The sequence below is a fragment of the Aptenodytes patagonicus genome, chromosome 6, assembly GCF_965638725.1.
Source record: "Aptenodytes patagonicus chromosome 6, bAptPat1.pri.cur, whole genome shotgun sequence".
NCBI classification, from domain to species: domain Eukaryota; kingdom Metazoa; phylum Chordata; class Aves; order Sphenisciformes; family Spheniscidae; genus Aptenodytes; species Aptenodytes patagonicus.
The window spans coordinates 10,320,898-10,341,213 of NC_134954.1; the positions used below are offsets into that span (position 1 = coordinate 10,320,898).

The window sequence follows — 20,316 nt, forward strand, 5'->3', positions numbered from 1 at the left end:
TATTCTGTTAGCAACCCTGCGGGAATTATTGCACTCCACTAAGGAAAGATGCCAATAACCTCCGTTTTGACCTAGATAGATCATTCTGTTTAGGAAGGTAAGGGAATGCAATTCTAGATCTCTTCTCTGTTCAAGCCACCAAAGCCCTGAAATTCAGCCAGGCCTTCATTTTAAACCTCAGCACTGAGGACAGAAGAGTTTATTTATCAAGTGAACAAAACCTCAGAAATGACAGTGTCTTGAAATGTTTATATTGGCCTCCTTCCATAGCGAGTGCCTAACGCATAGGCTCCTGTACGCTTAGGGTGGGGTGGGGTTATTTAATAAGCATTGCGAGTCTGATTCTCCAACAGCCGTGGGGAGTCCGACCCTCTGTCTGCTCCTGTGTGCGAGGTGGGGCCTTTCTCCACAAACTGCAGGAGGAGCATTGGCGTATCTCTCCAGCGTGATCGAAACACTGTCTTGCTTGTTCATTTTATGAATCATTGTTCTCTCCTTCCCTCTTCATGGTGCCCACTGTGCAGCTTTCCAGACTGGGACTGGAGGTGAGGAGGGAGCCCAGGGGAGAAGAGGCAGGGGAGAAAAATTGCCTTAATAATTATATAATATAGAAATTATTATATTATATTAAATATAGATAGGTAAATATGTAAAAAAAAAAAAAAGTGCCTTAAGGAAAAATGCCTTATTGGCCCGGTTTGGTCAAACAATTCAGCTTCCACTGGTGGCAACGAGGAATGCAGCCCCTGGATTCAGCAGGGGCTGGTTGGTATGGAACAGCATAGGCTGCGCTACCCTCAACGAGGAGTAGCTGATACAGATGAAAATGGGAGACGTTTTGAGCCCTGTTTACCCAAATGGACGTTGAAGGAGAGAACTTCCACTGGCAGAGACCAAAGCACGTGGAGGCTTTTCTGTTTCACTTGGCAGCCCACCAAAGGTAACGTTTCACCTGCAAGAATGACAGTGCAGGAGCATGATGAGGTTGGCCTTCAGTTCTCCAGCTCAAGATGGCTCTGGGCTTGCTTGGTGTTTATGAAAGCATGGGCTCTTCAGAAAATTTTGTGAGCTGGGGCATGATCCAGAGTGGTGCAGAGCAGATGCGCGTGCCAGTAATGTCACCAGGAGTTCATGGCACTGTGCCCGCGTTCAGAACCAAACCCTGTGGCCTCCTTGGCCATCTAGAAATACAGACCTGCGTGTTAGCAAATGCAACATTATATTCACAATATTATATTTCATTATATCATTATATTCACAAGCTCTGCTTTAATTTAATTCCATCACTGCAGAAGCAGAGACACCTGGGAGAAGCATTTCTTCGTAGAGTTGCAGCAGCTCTCTTTTCAGATCCACAAATCACCAGAAAAAAAAAATACTGTGACCAACTTTATCACTGAGTAGGATCATTTTTAAGCGCAGAGCTGCTGCTCCTAGTTTACAGCTACACAAGAAAACAAATTAGTCGCATGTCAAAATAACTGAAACTTATCTAATATGGGGGGGGATAAAACAGCATTCTTTCACCAGAGATTTGAAGACTACAGGCAAAAAAGTATCTTTATATATAGATGGAAAACCTCTTTCTTGGGAAGGTGTCAGATCTGCTCACATCCTTTGAAGATGAACCTTTGGATAATTCACTGGCAGTTCAGACAGTGGTACTCCGATTGCGAACAGCTTTCTTTAGGCCATGCCTGTACCTTGTACTGCAGCATTCTTCTGTGTCAAGTGAAATAATCCGACAGAGAAAATTCAAATATGAAGCATTTTAGTTATAGGAAAGGAAAGAAAAACCTTTATTGATTGGGATGGTGAAATCTGCTGCAAAAAGTTGGCAGCAGGTAAAAAGAGATCAACAGCCAAACATTTATACCTCCCAAATGGTTTTGAGTATCTTCCTCCCCTGTTCTCTCCTGGAGAACCTGATTCCACCTCGTTTTGGCATGCATAGGGATTAAGAGTGAAAATCAGGAAGTATGGCCAGAGTTTAGTTAAACTTTATGGACATAGTGGGTGGTTGTTTCCATTGTCTTTTTCCCCCAATACATTAAAATAGTTTAGAGCTGAAGTTCTCGCAACGAAGTAGTTACAAAGATTATTTTGCTGAAGTTGGTAATTCCCAGGGGGTGTCACCAACTGGTTTGAAGTGCCCTCTTCAGCTGGGTACATGCTTCACCCCTACACCTTCAGGACTGGATTAGTCTCATCCTGCCACTGGTAGGACTCGCCAAAGTGTAGCTGGGGCAGGTCTGCTCTTCCCAGCCGAGATTCCCTCTCCCTCCACCCTGACTGCTGCACGCTCCCCCAAGTATCTTGCTCATCACCTCCTGCACATAAGACTCGTGAGCTGTTACTTGAACCTGAAATCTGGAGAGCACCATTCTTATGGCAGCAACAGCCGTTACTTACCTGGATAGCCAGAGGTGTATTTCTGCACCTTAAATTTTGTTTGGTGCAGTTTTGTGGCTGGAGATAGGAGGGAGCCCGCCCAGCTCCTGCGGGTTGGCCCGAGCAGAGCACCCGCTGGTAAGGTGGTCTGCCTTGGGACCGCTCTAACCAGAGGCAGCCTGGTAGTGCCCACCGCTGCAGTCGGCTTGCACGCTCCCCAGACGAGGCACCGACACCCCCCACCCCCCACCCCGGCCCCGGCAGCGCAGCCCTTGGGGTGCCGGGGGCTGTCGCCCTGTCTCTGCTTGCACGGAGAAGCAGGGAAAGGCATGGAGATGCTCGGCTGCTGAGGCTGGGTGCTCGGGCACCTACAGCAGCGGCCGAGGAGGTGGCCGGGGTGGCTGCACAAGTCGCAGGCGGCTCCCTCGGAGGGGGCGGGCGGGGCTGCGGCTCCGGGGAAGCCCGGCTCCCCGCGGGGGCGGCGGGCCGGCCCGCGGGCTGCCCGGGCGGAGGGGCAGAGCCGCCGCGGAGCTGCAGTTGCCTCGCTCTGCCTGCGCGATTTTTCTCATCCAAACCTCGATCACGTAGGATTGCGTAGAGGAGGGCGAGCGGGAGCAGCTGCAATTCCCCCCGAGCCCGGAGCCCAGCTCCCGGCCGGCACCGACCCGACCCGACCCGACCCGACCCGCCCGGCCGCCGCGGGGCTGCGGGGCTCCCCGCCGCCTTGGCAGCAGCCCCGCGCGGCGTGGGCGTCCGGGGGGGCTTCCCCGGCCCCTCCCTCCCCTCTCCTCCCCCCGCCTCGCCTCGCCCTCCCCTCCCCTCCCCTCCCGGCTCCCGGGCCGGGCCGGGCCGGAGGATGCGGGCGAGCAGCGGGCGCGGCTCGGCTCCTCCTCGCCCCGCCGCCGTCGGGCGGCACCGCGGAGCATCCTGAGCCCCGCACGGAGCAGCAGCGGCGGCGGCGGCCGCACCCCCCGCCCTCTTCCTCCACCTCCTCCCCGCCTCGCATCGCTCCTCCCGCCGCCGTCCCCGCCGCGGCAGCCGGGCCCGGTGCCGCCCCGGTGCCGAGCGCTCCGCGGCCTCCCGCCGGGCCGGACGATGTGGGTTGCTGCCGTCGGGGAGAGCCGCTGCCGGGGCAGAGGCGGCGAGCAGGGCTGGGGGAGCTGCGCCAGCCATGGCGCTGTGAGCCCGGGGCGCCGAGCTGCGGCGATGTGAGCCCGCACCCGCGGCCGGGGCGCCTCTTTTTTTTTTTTTTTTTTTTTTTTAATTTAATTTTATTGTATCGCCTCTTTTTTGTTTGTTTGCTGGCCTGGTGCTTTTTCCCGTGGCTGCTTTTTCCTTCCCCTCCCGCCCTCTCTGCGAGCGGAGTGGGGAGGGGGGGAAAAGAGGAAGAGGAGGAGTGCAAACAGAAATGCAGCGCGGCTCGCCCTGAGCCCGGCCGCGGGAGCGGAGCGGAGCCGCGTCCATGTGCGCGCACTGCCGCGCCGCGCCTCGGAGCCACCGCGCTGGGGCCGGGGCTGGCCGCGGGCCGGGGGGGCTCTGACTCATCCCACGGCCCCTCGCCGGAGGGCGGCCGGCGGGAGGAAGCGCCGCCGCCTGCGCCCGGGCGGAGCGGAGCGGCACCGCACCGCAGGGACCCGCGGATCCTCCGCGGCCCCCCTCCCCCCCCCCCCCCCCCCTTTGGACACAGCTGCCGCCGGCGGACCTTTGCAAGCGGGGCAGCCGCCTCCCGGATTTACAAGGCGCGGGGGCGCTGCCAGCCCGGCCGGGGGTCTCGCCGACGGCCGCCCGCGCCGGGATTTGCGCTCCCCGGGGACAGACCCATGGGCGGCGGGGTCCAGCGGCCAGCCATGGTTGTTAGCCCGGGCGCCCTGCTCCGCCTGGCCGGCTGAGCCCTCCCCGGCGCCGGGACTCGGGGCTGCAGCGCGTTAAGCGGGGCGTCCCCGTCCCCTGTCCCCGCGGGGCGCGGCGGCGGCTCGGCCCCAGCGCGCCCGGGCGGCGCCCCCCGGAGCGGCGCGGAGCGGCGCGGGGGGCCCATGAGCGGCGATGGCAGCGGCTATCGCCAGCTCGTTGATCCGGCAGAAGCGGCAGGCGAGGGAATCCAACAGCGACCGGGTGTCCGCCTCCAAGCGCCGCTCCAGCCCCAGCAAGGACGGGCGCTCCCTCTGCGAGAGGCACGTTCTGGGGGTCTTCAGCAAAGTGCGCTTCTGCAGCGGCAGGAAAAGGCCGGTGAGGAGGAGACCGGGTGAGTACGGCGGGCCGGGGCCGTGGGGACCCGCTCCGCGGGGTGGGGCAGCCCCTGAGCCGCCGGGATGGCTGCTCCGGGGGGAGCCGGCCGGCCCCGGGGCTCTCCGGGCCCCGCCGGGTGCTGTCTGGGGACAGGCTTGCTCCGCGCTCAACTTTCGCCTGGCTCCCGGCGGGTCTCCTTCCCCGGGCTGGTGGGATAGGTGGGTGCAGACCAGCCGCCAGCATCCCTCCGCCGCTGTCCGAAGCGTGAGCAAAGTGGGTCCTCCGGCAGGAGAGACCCTGCGGCTTTAATCCGTGCTAGCTTAACCCAGAATTGTATTTTTCCACCTCCCTGTTGGTATGCTTTTTAAACAGTCTTCTCTTATTTTCTGGGTAGTGACAAGGAAATCGATACACTGAGGATCAATTAGAATTGTGGTCATTTGATAACTAGATCCGTCAAGTGCTACTTCTCAAGCAGAGTGGCATAGGGAATTTCATTAGCTCAGAAAGCTTTCCAGATGGCAGCTCCATGACTGTTGCACCTAACTGAGCTTGCAAAGACCTAGGAATGCATTTTAGGGTAGTCTTCCCTTCTTTCCTTTATCTTTGTGCGTGTGTGTGTGCTCAGTCTTGGTTCCTGGTGGAAAACTTCAGCCCTAGTGTACGTGTTGCTCACAGTTCCACGATGAAGTCCCACCACCCACAGTTCTGAGCTTTGTGGTCTCAGCTGTCTTTGGTAGGTGTGAGAACTCAGCACCTGGCAAGAGTAGGCCTTCTGTGATTTCTCAGTGGAATTATTATTTACTTCTTCCTTTATTTTTTTCTCTGCTGTAAATCATCACTAAGGTAAGAGAACAGCGATTGGTTTGAGAAGCTGCTGTGAGAGTGTACTTTTCTCAGGTGTCCGTTAGTATCATGGTTAAAAAAGAGTGATGCTCGTTTACTCAGCTCTTCGGGATGTACCATCAACCTGTGTAATCCTCCCATGTTTCCCATATACATTAATAGTTTGTTTGTTGATTAGTCTCTTCATGAAGCCCCTTCTCTACATCTGAAGTCTGTCAGTCATGACTCTACAGCAAGGTGTCAGCGCTAGCTGAGGGCTGCTCTTCTGGTCTGTAGATTGAGGTAGGTGACCTGTACTTAAGTGAGGAACAAAAAGAAATAGGGGGAAAGCCTCTCACCATAGAAGACCACTTACTGTTGTCAAGAAAGGGGAAAGAATAATTACTCTGGATTGCTGTCAGCACCCCTGATTCACAGGCTGTGGAGCAGGGACTATATTTAGCTAGCAAAATGCTTCAAGACTTGCAATGCATGGGTTAGGCTGTGAAAACCAGACTCTTTAATGGTCTGTTTGAAAGCAGTTACCAAAAGAGGATGCAAAATATCTGAAATATAGCATGACTTGAAATATTCAAAGGGCAAAAAGTTGCCTTTTTTTTTTCCTTTGCTCAAGTTACGATGAGTGGTAGCTTGCTGGACCATCCTATATATTAGTTAACCTGTGAGCCCAGACCGAAAGATGGCTCTTGCCCAAAAAGTGTGGTCATTTTGTCTCAGGAATCACTCTTTGTAGGATCAAGAGTGGGACCTGGGAGTCTCACTGATGAAATCTTTTGCCATTCCCTCTTTCCTCCTCATCTCCATCTGCTATTGAATGAGGTCCCCCAAGGACTAAAAGGTGTGGGAAGTCTAGACCTGTTACCTAGATTTCAAGATGCTTCGTCACATTAAAGTTTGAGTGACTTTTACAGCAGGGTGTGGTTGCTGAGTCTTTATTGGTCCTACCACAGTGCTCCCAGCTGCACAGGCCCAATTCTGTTTCCTTTGGACTCACTAAATGCCTGTGAAGAATTGATGAATTCTAAGAATTCCCTTAACTTTCATGCTGAGGAAGGTGTTCAATAACTTACAGACCACAGTGATTTAAGGAAGACTTTTTATTGAGTTAGAAGAAGGATCAATGCTACTCAGTGCTGTAAAAATAGAGCTGTTCAGTCTTTAGAGCTGTCAGTCAACCACTCGTAACCAGTACTGTATTCATTTTATAAAATTAAGGTAGAGAAATTAAGTTGCTTTAAAAAAAATTCAGGTGTCCTTACCTAGGCTATGGATCGTGTCTGCTTTAGTTCCCTATATCCATCTTTTAAACAGAGATTTGTTTCAGTGGTACGTCCTATTCCTGGACGCGGGTGTGCTGCTCAGAAGGCAGCATGCCACTCAGTTCGCTGCTACTTGGATTGTTTATTCAGGGAGTGTATTGTGCCCAGATAACTTACTCATTGCAGAGTCGCTCTTCTGCATAGAAAACAACAGGCAAATGATTTGAAACTGGTTTGAAGAAATGTGCGTACGTTGTGCAGTGACCCACAACCCCGGTGATTATGTGTACTTAATGATATGCTGGCTCAGTAGTTTGCAAGTCAGTGAAAGGAACATAAGAAACATCCATGTTCAAAAGGGGCACAATCCCATCTGGAAATGGTGCGGTGCTAGGGGAACTATCTTTACCTTTTTAAACACGACCTCATTTTATGGCTACGGGGAGTAACTGTCAAAATACTTCACGTTTACAGAGTGATTTTCATCTGTAGTACTCAACAAGCTCTACCAAATGGAGAGGATTCTTCCCATTTTACAGAAGGCGAGACCAAGGCACGGAGCAGTTACCTGACACAGAGACCTAATTCCTGATGCTCGTTCCAGCACACCGCGCTTTGGGCCCCCGGCTGCCAGTGAGGTTACAACGCGGCAATGGTGGAGCTGTAGCAACTTGCACCATTACAGAAATATAACTCTGATGGTGGTTCATGTTCCCTTTGTTCTTTGCTTTTGTGAAAGTAACTGTGTGAGCTTACGTCAATTAAGTGTTTTTTAATATGCAACTCAAACAGTGCTGTAACTAAAATATTCAGTAAAGATGTGTGTGAGCAGAGTTACATTTTGCACTGGTTGGCACCTTGTGCTTTATTTCGCAGCTTGTGTGAAGTGAGAGTGAAATACTCCTGCTCTTGTATGGGAAGGGAGAGTTTGTACCCGGTAGAAGTTCAGGCTCGCTTGGCAGTGGGCATGAGTAGTCGCAGGTTTTGGCAAGCTACGGGGAACCAGGTCCGTGCAGGGACATCTTGTATAATCAAAGCTATCAGCTCCTAGGGAAAACAGACTGCAAAAACATCTCATTTGTCAGTTGCAAGAAGCACCATGTTGTAAAACGAACACTTGTTTCGTCTGCCTTTTTGACGGGCAAAGGCAGCTCTCTCACATGCACGCGCTATGTTCTTTTATATCTCTTGCATGTGTTTGGCTCTAAGATACGATTTATCAGTTTAAGATAGGCCAAATAAGGATGCTGAGCGCTGTGGACTAAGCTGAAAATTTGGGCACGTGGGCTTAATCCCATTATCGTGAATTAACACAGGTCATTGGCCGCAATTGTGCAGGTGCCAAGCAAAATATGTGTATGTTGAATAGCACCTGTACAATTATATGTATAAAGTACAGCTAGAAAAGATTAAATTATATATTTTGCTCTGACCATAGTAGCTTGATAAAGGATTCAAAAGAAATTGCTGTATGGAGTGGCTTTTTGGTGCAGTTTCAAGTGATGGATTTTCATCAGAGAATGATAGATCCAAGAGGTGAACGCAGAAGACTAGACGAAGCAATTATCTCTACATGACTTCTCTGCCAACAAATGGTTGAACCAAGTAGTTGCATCCCCTTTGCGGCTTCTTCATCCCTTTTCAGCTGTTTTGTAACGGGCTGGAAGCCCTGGGCTGGTGGGTCCAGCTTGTTTGTGAAACCTGCGGCTGTTGCTTCACCGACCGTCTTCTCAGGCAGAGCTCACCCCGGAGAGCTGGGGTGGGGTTGGCCCTCCTCACGCCATGGCCACTGAGTGGCTAAGCTGAGGAGTTTGGGGGCCTTGCACGAAGGGAAACAGGCTGGAGCATCAGGCACACCGTCTGTGGGGGTTGGTGGGGATTTTATCTGAGTGAAGCCCGCTGAAAGGGTGTCGTTACTTGGGGAAATCATATTTGAATTCAGGCCGCTTTGGGTCAGGCGGTGCCAGGCACCGTGTAGCATCATCTCCGTCCCTTCAGGCGTTGCTTTTGTAGATGAGTTTCCAGCTCAGAATGTGGAGTTCAGTCTCAAACAGGTTTTTTACCCCAGGAAAAAAGAAAAAAAATTCTGTGTTCGTTTTTTTTCCCCCTTTTTTTTTTTCTCTGTCTGATACGTATTTTGTGCTCCTCCAGGGAAAGGATGCTTTTCCTTAAGGAGATCTAAAAGTGAAGGATCTGGAAGGAAGATGGAAGGAAATGGCTCACATATAGAAAAAAACCAGTAACTTAAAACATTTTTTTCCCTTTGCGGTATTTCTCATTTTGAATAATAAATGGAGATTTGGAATTTAAAATATATGTATGTAGATATTTTTGCAGCAGTACAAGTAAAATACAAGAGCAACTTTAGTTGAAGGACACAGAAGGACTTTGTTCATTCGGAGATTCATTTAAAACATTTGAGAAGTCTGCCATCGCTGCAAGCTGTTAAATTCCCTGGGTTAAATCCTGAAGTCCTTTCTGATTTCATGCAGGGTGAAAATGATGATTGAAGCTTATGGAAAAAACCACCTTTTTAGCTCCCCATTAAATTTGTCGTAGTCCTTGCCTGCTTTTATGGAGTGGTTTGTCTCAGAACAGCTGTAATATCTGCCTAACCTGTGGAATTGGGCCCCTCTGTTGCTACAGTGTCCTGATGCCGGCTACATTATCTCAGCACGTAGCTGCTGTCTGCAGTAGGATTCAGGCTGGATCCCAGCACTTTTCCATAGCGTGTGTATGCGTATCCAGGTGTGCGCTCAGCCGAGGGGGTCCATCACATTCTTCTGCCTGCTCCTCTGTGGAATTTGGGTGGCTGAGGGGAATGGAAATGCCTGGAAGTCCTGGCATTGCCTGGCCAGCAAGAGTTTTTAGAAGTACTAGCTGAGATGAGGGCCTGTATGCCAAGTGGCCGGCCAAACATGAGCCTAGATCACGTCAAGGGGAAGGGGCACAGCCTTGAGGGCGTACGTCCTTCTTGTTTGGGGCAGTCTGTCAGTGAGGTCTGCCGTTGGTGCTGTAAGTTCCTTCTGCACCCGCCGGTGCTAATGAACACTGAAATAATTGGGAGGGGGGAAAAGGCTTCCTCCTGCTCGTGACAGCTCAGCAGATGGGTTTCATTTTATCAAATTGATCCCCGGGGGTGGTATCGCACACATTCGTGACTTGAGGATGTGGTGACTGTCACGGTGTGTGCCTGTGCTCGGTTACTGATGGGGGGGTCAGATAGCAACCCCAAGCTCTCCGGCTCTAAAATCTGGGGAAGAACTGCAGGCTCCTGGCTTACTCCAGAGCATGGAAAACTCAGCAGCCAGCCTGCTTTGCAACACAGCTTGTGGGTGAGCATGTCAGTCAGTAAGCCACTTCGTACTAGTTCTGGGCTAGACGTGGTTGATGCCAAGAAAAATCCGTGGAAGTCATCCAAGCTCCTAGAGGGATGGATATATTCTCTCCCCATGGCCTCAGGGGTAGCTGTGCTTGTGGGAGAAGTGAAAATCATTAGCCAGCAGAGGAGGTTCACCATTAGAGCAATACAAATGATTGATTCCTCTGTCACCAGCCAAATGGAAAAGTCAGGGTGAAAAGAGATTCATGAGCGATTATTTTCCCTCCCCATAAAATAAGAGATCCATATATATCAGTTTATCATTGACTGATATAACTGGTTTTTTTTTGGGGAAAAAAGGTGCAATTTCATTTGGAGGATTTTTATATGTGTATTTTTCTTTAACTTTCAGGTATACTTCTAAATGAAATGTTGCTTTGAAATAAAAACCCAAAAGCTTGAGTTCCAAAAATACTGAAAGGAAGACAAGATTTTCTTCCTTCCTTCCGTACTTTGCTGAATTCAGCATGAATTTAGAATAATTTCAGTAGACCAGATACTGCATATTTTAACAGATAAGATATCTATTACAAAAAAAATTCAGCAGCTTGACTTGGGCAGTGTGGAGAGCAGAGCTGCCACGGGAGCTGAAGAGATTGTAAGAGTCTCACTCCTGTGAGAGACAAACGTGATCATGAGTCTCACTATGTTGAGGAGCAAGTGCAAACTCACCTGGGCTTGTCTTCCTTCTTTCCCCTCCCCAAATGGGCACACCATGAACTGCCAGATAGCACGGTGGTCAGGCAGGTGTTTGTACCATCCCTCTGGCATTTGTTCCATTTGATCCATCCCTCCGAACAGTCATGTGCACATTATTTCTGGGAGTTTCCTACTCCCGCACAGTTGAAGCCAAGCTGTGATTTATTATTATTAAATCAAAGCAGGAATTTTAACACGCAAAACATGTAAGAGAGTGACATCCCTTTCATATTTGCGAGCTCCATGGCTTGGCAGCAAAAGGTGACCAAGAGATGAGTTCAGGGAAGGCAGCTCCAGAGAACTAACCTTTAAATACACATACGTTTCCGTATGCTCTGTGTTCCCGTGTTCTGTCCTAGCATCATTGCATGGCTGCATTGTTGTTGTGCCTTAATCTTGGAAGTCTCTTGTGAAGTGACCTGTACCAAAATCAGCTACTCTGTACCTGGGCCGTACACACTGTCTGTCAGGGATCGGTACCTTTATGCTCTGTTCTCCTGTTTAATACATGGTTCGTCTCTATTCCCTAGCTAACACAATATTCTTCATATTAATACATTATCCTTTCTGAACATAAAGCAAACTACTACATCTATTGATTTACCTTTGCCCTATTCTGACGTGTAGCAGAATCTCGAAATAACTTGGCCTTTCCGGAGGCTGGTTTTACTTTGCATCTCTATTAAAAGCTGTAGTAGAGCCAGAGCTCTACTACACAGAGCTTTGTGCCCCTCACCCAGTGAACACCGCTAGCAGGGGCTCCTGGAATAAATTAAAGGAGTGGTTTGTGCTTTGAGGGGAGTCAGTGTGGACACTGAATTTTTGCAGCATGGTAGCAGGGCTGTAGGGCTACAGCTTCCTGACAGTACTGCCTCTGAAAATAGCAGCTACGACACATTTTTAAAATGGTAAACCAGAAGGCAGCTTTCTAGAGAGCTGTGGAACACGACTGTGGTATTCACTGTTCAGGCAGACCACTTCGGCTTTTCCAGCCCCCACGCTGCGGCATAGACAAATATCTGCATGCTTGTTCCAGGTACTGAATTGGGGTTTTCTGAAACCCTGATGGAGCTTACGTGGCTGCTGAGAAAATTCAGCTGGATGCGCCTTGAAACCTGTCAACATGTCTGCTGTCCCGTGCTCATTCCAGCATGTCCTGGCTAAAGGTGGCAGAGGAACAAAGCCACGGGCTTGGAGGCAGGGTGATGGCACAGGGTAGCCAACTCCAGAGAGTCCTTAGTGTCCTCAGGGGTGAGCTGCAGGCAGGTTCCTGGCGTGAGGGCTGGGACAATGGCGAAGGCTGGCTCCATGCAGTGCCTCTGGGCATTTCTGTTCCCTGCCCTTTCCCCATGGAGTGGGCTGGGCTGTGAGATGGGGGTTAATGCTGGAAACAGCATCATCCGCTGAATGGGGCTTCGCAACTCTGTTCCTGCATCTGCTCTGTGGCTTTGGGTTTGTCCCTTTCCCCCAATATCACAGGGAGATGACTATTGCTGCGCTGAGGTCTCTCTAAGGAGATGCCGTACGGGGTTGTGCTGCTCCTGGCAGAGTTCTTAAGCTTGGAGGACCATCAAGCTCTTGTTGCAGACCCTGGTTTGGGTCAGGGCAAGGGGGGAGGTAGCAATAGCAATAGCAGCTCCTCTCTCTTCTCAGCAGCGTGTGCATCTGAAGTTGTGTGTGGGAGGGAGGGGGGGATTTTGTCCAAGGGACACCTCCTTCAGAGTCTGCCTTGCATCAGTGCCCCCTTCTCCTTCAGCGTTACCAAGCACAAGGATGAACTCTGTTTTGGATGGTCCTTGGCACTGTCATGTTCCCAAAGAGAAACCCTCAGCTGGGGACCTGTGGCACTTCGCTGGCCAGAAGGTGGGCAGCCATGGGGAAAGGAAGGGTGCGGTTATGCTGCCGCCTGCCCACGCTCCCCATCTTTCTTTCTGGGGCAATAGTTCATGTTTAGAGTGCTTGGCTCCATTGATAGATGTCAGAAAATGGGAGATGGGAAGTGGCTGGTTGCCTCCAATGGCAGGGAGCTGGATTGGAGGATGAAGATCCAGGGCTAGATACAGCTGTTAGGGTGATGGAGAGCAGAGGGCTTCTCCCTCATCACGCAGCAGCATCCATGGAGCGTGCCGCGCAGAGCTCTCTCCCCGTGGCACTCCTGTCTCACTCTCCCTCCAGCAGCGTGCTCTGTTAAGGGGATGTGTTACATCCAGTGCACGGCTACATGCTGTGAACTGGCAAAATATCCACAGAGAGGCAATATAATTCTGTTACTTGTTCCTCTTTCCCAGCTGAAAGCTGATTGCAGTCATGATAAAGATAAAAAAACCCCCGAAATGTTCCTTTCTTGAAATATTTAAGGATTGAAATGAAGGAAGAAAAGAGCCAGGTCTTGGGGTTAATAGAACATGCTCACTTAATTGATATTTACCTAGAACAGCATAGTTTGCAGTCCCCTCCCCTTGCTGGCTGCACAGATAGTTTCTTTGTTTAGCAGTTGCCACCCATATTGCCCAAACTGTCAAATAAATACATTTCCTTCATTCCCCAAAGCGAAACTGTTTGCAAAAGGTCAAGCAGTATGGGACTGCTGCAAGTGAAGCCAGGCTGCAAAGAGCCAGTCCACATCTTCCAGAAAATTGAAAAACAGGGAGAAATTAGCAAAAAGATGCAGCGGTTTTGGCTTCCAGGGACCGGCTTGGGGTTGGGAAGCACATGGCAGTTGCTGAAGGATGCTCCCCCGAGACTTGGGAGCCGCTGGGCTGCAGGAGATGCCGTGATCACACGTTGGCAGGCAAGGGGCTTGGACTGTCCACCTGCTCCCGAGCCCGTCCTTTCCCTGGCACAGCTCCTATAACCCGATCTGGGTCTGAATTGCTGGCTGCCTGCACCCTCCGCCTCAGTTATCGATCTGCAGCCGTTCGTGCAGGCATCCTCTGGTGACCGACATCACCGTCTTGTGGGGATCTTCTGTGACGGTGGCTAAAAGGGCTGGCAGAGCGTGCAGTATAACTATCAGTGCTCTGCTGGCTTTTTATGGTTTGGTTTTATGCTCTTCAGTACAGGGTCTGCCTGCTGGCTAACACACAGCATCATTATTTAAAAACTTACAAACATTTGTTTTGGCTCTTATTTCGTTTCCTTCTGTGCCACTCCTACCTTCTCTGCTTCCTTAAACATTTCTTCTACTATTTTTCTTTCTGTTTCTTCAAAAACACAGCTCTGCTTTCCATTAAATAAATTCTAGGTGTTAGAGGTAGAGCCCAATAGTGGCTCTTGAATGATTAGAAACCACCAGGTGAAGTTTGAGAGCTCCTTTGCCCTGAGCCCTCAGGCAGCGAGTGGCTCCTGGGCAGCTGGAGGAGCAGGAGCTGTGTTCAGAGACCTGTTGGAGAGGCAGATTTTCTGTTTTCGCTCCATCTGCACTGTGTCATCCTGAGTACACGCATCCCTGGGGAGCTCGCTCGCTGTTTACAGCTCTCTCCTGAGATGGCAACGGGGCGGCGGGTGAACCTGCCTGTCTCGCTGGAGTCCTTGGGGCCACCCAACATCGGGAACGAGGTGTTTGCAGTGAGATACGAACCATGAAGCACCATCCTTATTTAAAACAGAGCTTTAGGTGGAATGAGGCGGATGATGGCTTTCTCACACTGCGCGTGTTTTCATTAGGTTGAAGGAAACCTCTGGCTCAGACGGAGAATTAAAATCATTCTGCAGGTAAAAAAAGGTGTATTTTCACAAAGCAAAAGGAAAGAAGAAAGAGCTTTGAGTCACATGGTGGGTTTTGGCCATTTTTAGCATGATCTTGCTCTTTGAAGTGTAATGTTTCAAACCAGAGTGGTACAACCAGCACATTTTCTTTATGCATTTGGGTGTTGTGTAAGATTTGTTGAAATTTAGTAACATCGTAATTTTGGGTCAAAAAATGCTTGCAAACTGCTATGGGAAGGCTTAAGCTGCATCAGTGCAATAAGCAAAAAAAATTCTTATAATACAACCTGACGGATTCAAGCTTTAATTTTTCCACATCACAGGATCATTACCTGTTAACTAAAGAAGTCTCACACCTCTCATCCCTTTGGAAAAATGCTGAGGGAGTGCATGAGGAAGACTAGCAAAAGGGGACGTTACTGCCTGGTGTTACTGAATGCTTGCAGAGTGGCACTGGGACCCAAATTTTACCCTGAGTTGCCATCCAGTGATTACCCAGGGCTCTTCTGTGGGCTGGTGTTGGTAGGACCAGGTACCCTCCCCAAGACCGATAGCATCTTAAGTGATTAATTTCTGCTCAGTGCTTGTTGACAGCATGTTCTGTCCATTTGCTATTTTAATGAATTTACTTTTCTAGGCATGCGGAGCAAGGTGGAAGAATGATGTGGTCGTTTCCATAGTGTATTTTGTTTGTGTGAGGGACTTCTCGGCATTTCTGCAGTATTTCAGGCCTGTTGGATTGATGTGGGGAAGCGGAGAGATTTAGCATCTGAGAATAGCACAAATCACAGCGCCGTGGCAGGCGTGAACAGCAGGGATGGCGTCTGCTCTGCTCATGTGAGGACTATTAGTGATCTGGTGCCTTGCGTGGAGCACTTCAACGTGCGGGGAGCTGGGCACTCTGTCGTGGAGCCCTTCAACAAACTTGGGGTGCAGAAGTGTGATAACGTCACCAAGTCGTGGTCTCCTAGAAGCAAGGCTGAAGGGACCCCCGAGGTTGAGTAGTCCAACCGCAGGCCTGCACTGACACCAGACATACATTCCCCAGACAGATGGTTTTTAACCTGTTTTTTACATCCTCCCATGGAGCAAATTCTAGGTGGAAAGAATTTCCTAATATCCAAACCAAATCTTTGTAGGAAACCAGGAAGAAATCTGCTTAATTGACAGTGAAGAAGTTTTGTGTTGCACATGGGAGTCAACACAACAAAACACGGCCTTTCTAACTGTACAAGCAGCAGAGCGCTGCCACAAGATTGCCCAGGATTTCTGACCCATCAAACAACTCCTTAGGACGCGTCTGGGTGACACATGGTCCTGTAGGAAACCCTCTCCCTCTCCATCCCCGTTTGTAGGGTGAGAGGTGCTGCAGGCGTGGGGGAGAGGGCAGAGCTGGTTTTCCGTTTGTCCCTCCTGCCAGCTCCAGGCAGCAAAGCCCGGCAAGCGGCATCTCCAGGCATCATCCTCTGAGCCTGCCTTCCCACCTCCCTTGGGGATAGCATAGCTGTGGCCCCTTCTTTGCTGATACGAACTTTGGGCTCAGTCATCCCTCAGCCCAAAAGCTCTGCAGGGCAAGGGTACCCGTTTGCTAAATCTTCGTGTGGCACTTGAGCTGTCGGCGCCGACGTGGGAAAGGTGTGGATTTTACTCCTGATGTTTCCCCTTTGTGGGCACCCACTCAGGAGCTGGTGCAGCCCCGTGGGGGCCAGGGAGAAGCCCCTGTGAAGGGGCACACACTCAATTGGTTCATGGAGTCACGTTTGCACCCAAATGAAATGCGCTCTGTGATTGTGGGCTCACACATAATATTTATGCTATCCTCTGTTTCGCTCTGGGTGAGTATGCTGTAATTTTGGCTAATTACACAATATGTCAGGAATAATTGCAGGGTGTTCCTCAAAATAAATAATATATCTTGTGTGCTCTGCTATCCATACTTATGAGCATGCTTTAACCTTCAGCAGCCAAGGCATTGACTGTGCTGGAAAATGACAGCTTAGGAGCTGTAGCTACAACTTCTTTTCCATTAAACTTCTCAGTTTTTTTAATTCCCTTACCTGAAAAAGCTCACCCTGCATAAATTCTGGAATAGCCCTACATCTCTGCTTTCCGTTCCTGTCAGGCTTTGGTTTTCTCCTCATCGGAGCTCAAGTCAATACAGGTGTAGAAGATTGCTCTTTAAAGGGAAATGTTTTGAAATTTTGACTGCTGGTAAAACACACTGGATCAACAGAGCAACACAAACCGTGTCCTGGGGGAGGCAAAGACAAACCCAGGAGTGTAGCTGTATGAAGAATTGATTTTTTAGTTCTCTGGTCAAATAAAAGGTTGGAGGGAGGAGGGGATTCAGATCCAATGCAATATTTCATTCTACTTAAAATGAAACTTTTAACAACTCTTTTAACATCTTTTTTTTCATTAAATTTCCAAACAAAACATTGTCGCAAAAGAAAAAATCAAAACTTTCACCCTTTTCAGATCTCCTTCCCCCCCCCCCCCCCCCCCGGCTAATGAGATGGTGTTTGTGTACAGCTTCAGCTGCTCTTACTCTGAATTTTTTTTGACAATTAAAATATTGAGCTGGACAACTTCACCCAGAAGTAGTCAGCAATTCTGTGCCAGAATAACTGGTGGCATTTAGGTCATCAGTCCTCTTCCACTTGCCATCCCATTGCTTTCACCTGCGGTGGTCTTTGGGGGCCTCTTTTGGCCCTGCAGTGCTGGAGATGGCTGCCTCGTCCTTAGCTTGTGTGCAGGGACTGCTCAGAGTGAGTAGCTCATGTATCACGTGCATTAGTTCGGCATTTACCTTCTAGGAAAACGCATCCAAGACTTTGGATCTCTTTGTCCTTGAGCCTTGGACCTTAGGTGGCTGTCACATGGGGTCAGGAGCTTGGAGAGCAAGTGAGCTGCAGGGTGACTTCTCTAAGTCCTAACTTCCATAGGCTCCTAGGAAAAGGGTGGTCTGGGAGAGACATGTAGCAGTGGTGCCATGTTGCACCCCCCATTTTCAATGCTTTATATGACTCCTTTCTCTGCCCCTTACCTCGGATTTATATTAACATCTGTGTAAAGCTGATTCCCTGGATATGAGAGGGCCTGCATAAACGCCAGTGCCGTGCAACCACATCCTTTCCACCTAGTCTACAAGCGAGAAATAGACTTCCCTGGAGGGACTCATCTTTGTAAGAGCAAAGCAGGCATAGTGCAGAGCTTTGCACATGTCTGCTCCTTGGTAGAGGTGTGCAGGCAGGCAGCTGTGCTCAGTGCTGGAGGGCTAATTACTATTCTCCTTGCAGGCATCAGCACAGAAAAGGAAATCACTTCTCTGGATGCTCTTTTTGCCTACAAGGTGCCATTCTGCTCTAGTGACTCACTGATGGTGACAGGAGGCGATTGCTTTGATGGGTGCTGTCATTGGCTTGAGCCCATCATCCCTCTGAGTTAGGGAAATGTCATTTTCAGAAGCTTGTCCTTCGAACGCAGAGGCCATCCCTCTCAGCACAGCCTGTTATTTCATGTAATGCGTCCTGGAAACACCAGTTGTCTCTCTGTAGTTATTAGCCCTGGGTGGAGATTCACACTTGAGATGAGTAAATACATGAGTGTGCCATGCAGCCCTATTGTCCCAGAGTAATTTTCTTCTCAAAATAAATGCCCTGTAATTGGAGGGTGACACTAACCCTCTAATCACGTTGAACTGGAGCTGGGCATGGCCTTCATTCTGCATCATCGGGAAAGGTGTTGGGATCAACTGTGTGGTGCCCCCGGAGTCACAGACCTTGGCAATATATTTCTTAGCATCAGTCAGTCAGTCTGTTGACATCTCTCCATCCTACTCACAGGCTGGGTGATGTGCCCATGTGTTAAGCTGAATGGCTGTATCTAAACTGAAGGGGTTCGTGGCAGCTTTGCAAGGTGGGGCTGGATGCCTGGCTTTGCTACGGAGCCCCTCCTGATGCTTGGGCAGCCGCCGTTGTGCACCGTGATGTGACCTCTGTGCAGGCAGCCTGAGGAGGTGCCCAAATGCAAGTACCCACCAATACTCCTTGCCTCCTTTGGCTCTGCAGCACACGCATTTGTTTGCCCTCTCCCTGCCTGTTCCTCAGGATGCTACAGGCTGCATAGCCCAGTCCCTTCAGCCACCTGCTTGTGGGCTTCCTCCAGGCAAAGCGTGTCCTTCTCCGAACAATTTTTCTGAGTTTAGCCACAGAAGCCATGGAAAACATTTTGCAGGGCTGGGAAACGTCCTCCTTGCCTCTGCCTGTGTGCTTTCCTGTACTCAGTGACTTTTGTGGGAGCTGAAAATGCTCAGCACTTTGCAGCAGGATTTCCTACCTCTGCACCTGAGTGACACAGTTGAAGTGTCCTCCAGGATCCCTGCGTGTGGCTCAGGAGGCTTTGACCTGCTTCGTGCATGACTCACTGCAGGTGCAGTCACAGACACCCATGCGCAGCGTTTGCTAAAGGCTTACGCTCCGCCGTGATCACAGCTTGGAAGAGTTGGGCAAGGTGTTCGTCTGGGGGAAACGCACCCCTGGTCTTCAAGGGCAGCAGCTTCTGTCGCAGCTGCAGGTGCTGTTATTCCTGAGCTTCCTGGTTTGGGTGGATTCAGTGAATCATCGTAGTGAGTTGAGCTATTAAACTTATGCCAACAGTGGTGCATTTAATTGGAGGCAGCCACTTACTTCATCTTAACTCCAAACACCCTGGAAAACATAGCAGCTCCTGGATGGGAAAAAAACCCAACATTTTTCTCCTTCAGCATTTCATCTTCTCTTTCTCCCCGAGTTCTGTGCTGATGCCTGTCACCATAGTAATCTTCATGGAGCTCACTGATGCATTTTTGTGCCGAGTTAATACAAGCCTTCATTAATACTGTACTTCCGAAGGAGGGATTTCGGTGCCCTTCTCTGTCTGCATGTGTTTGCAGTATTTGGCTTATCGAGTATTCTGGAACCCATCCTTTTCAGGGGAGGGGAACTGCAGTTTCTGTGGTGGCACTTTAAATGTGGAGTTAATCTAAGTAAATTAGGAGCAGTTTACGCTCTGACTTGAATGCTGGTTTTGGTGCATTAAAGATTTGAGTGCTGGTTGGGTGAGTCATAAATCAACCTCCCATTATGACAGCTGCAGCCTGAATGGGGGAAAATAAGAATAATGGAATGTGTAAATTCCAGGCTAAAATGTTTAATTGCAATAAACAAATGTTTAAAGAACATTTAGGTGAAATATGCTCCTGAGATGTATTACAGGTCCCGTGTTTGCAGTCACATCCTCAGCAAAACTGTTGCACAGGCACAGAAGAGAGCCAGCAGTATGCCCAGCCATGGTTCAGATCAGGGCTGGAGATGCTTTCTCCCTTTGCCAGACCGATGTCCATAGCAGGTACCAGAGGGACTGTTTCGGGAGCCTGCTGCTGGCATCTCTGACAGCCCTGCTGTGTGAAGACCAGGCAGAGGCGTTGAGTCAGAGCGTGTCCTGCTGCAGAAAAAGAGAGCAAACAAATGGGCAAGTCTCCTGTCAAAATTACACAGCAGGTACCTTCCTTCTACCTCGCTGCACGTTGCTGAATATAAAATGGCTGCTGCTGTCTGAGCTAGCGGAGTCCTCTGTTGTTTGACAGCTCGTTGCGTGGAGAACAGTAACCCCAAGAGCTTAAGGGTTTATGCCATAACCAACAGAGAGTACCGCTGGCACCCACCACGGTAACTTCTGGAGTTGGATGTAAAAACAGTTCTGCACCAGCAACCTCAAGTGGAGGCCTGCCTGCCAACCAGAGCGTTGCTATGAGTTGCAAGAATC

General features: G+C 50.0%; 1 protein-coding gene across 4 annotated transcripts in view; it reads left to right on the top strand.

The window, feature by feature from the left end:
- Nucleotides 1-20,316, top strand: part of FGF12 (fibroblast growth factor 12) — a 239,253-nt gene that overhangs the window by 125,623 nt on the left and 93,314 nt on the right. Inside the window, exon 1 of one of the 4 annotated variants that reach the window (XM_076341080.1) lies at nucleotides 4,395-4,633. The exons of 2 other annotated variants lie outside the window; for them this stretch is intronic. In XM_076341080.1, the coding sequence (XP_076197195.1) occupies nucleotides 4,435-4,633 (199 nt within the window). In that variant the 5' untranslated portion in view covers nucleotides 4,395-4,434. Of the gene's footprint in view, nucleotides 1-4,394; nucleotides 4,634-20,316 lie in introns of those variants that run through there. One more of the 4 variants, XM_076341081.1, reaches the window with a different exon arrangement.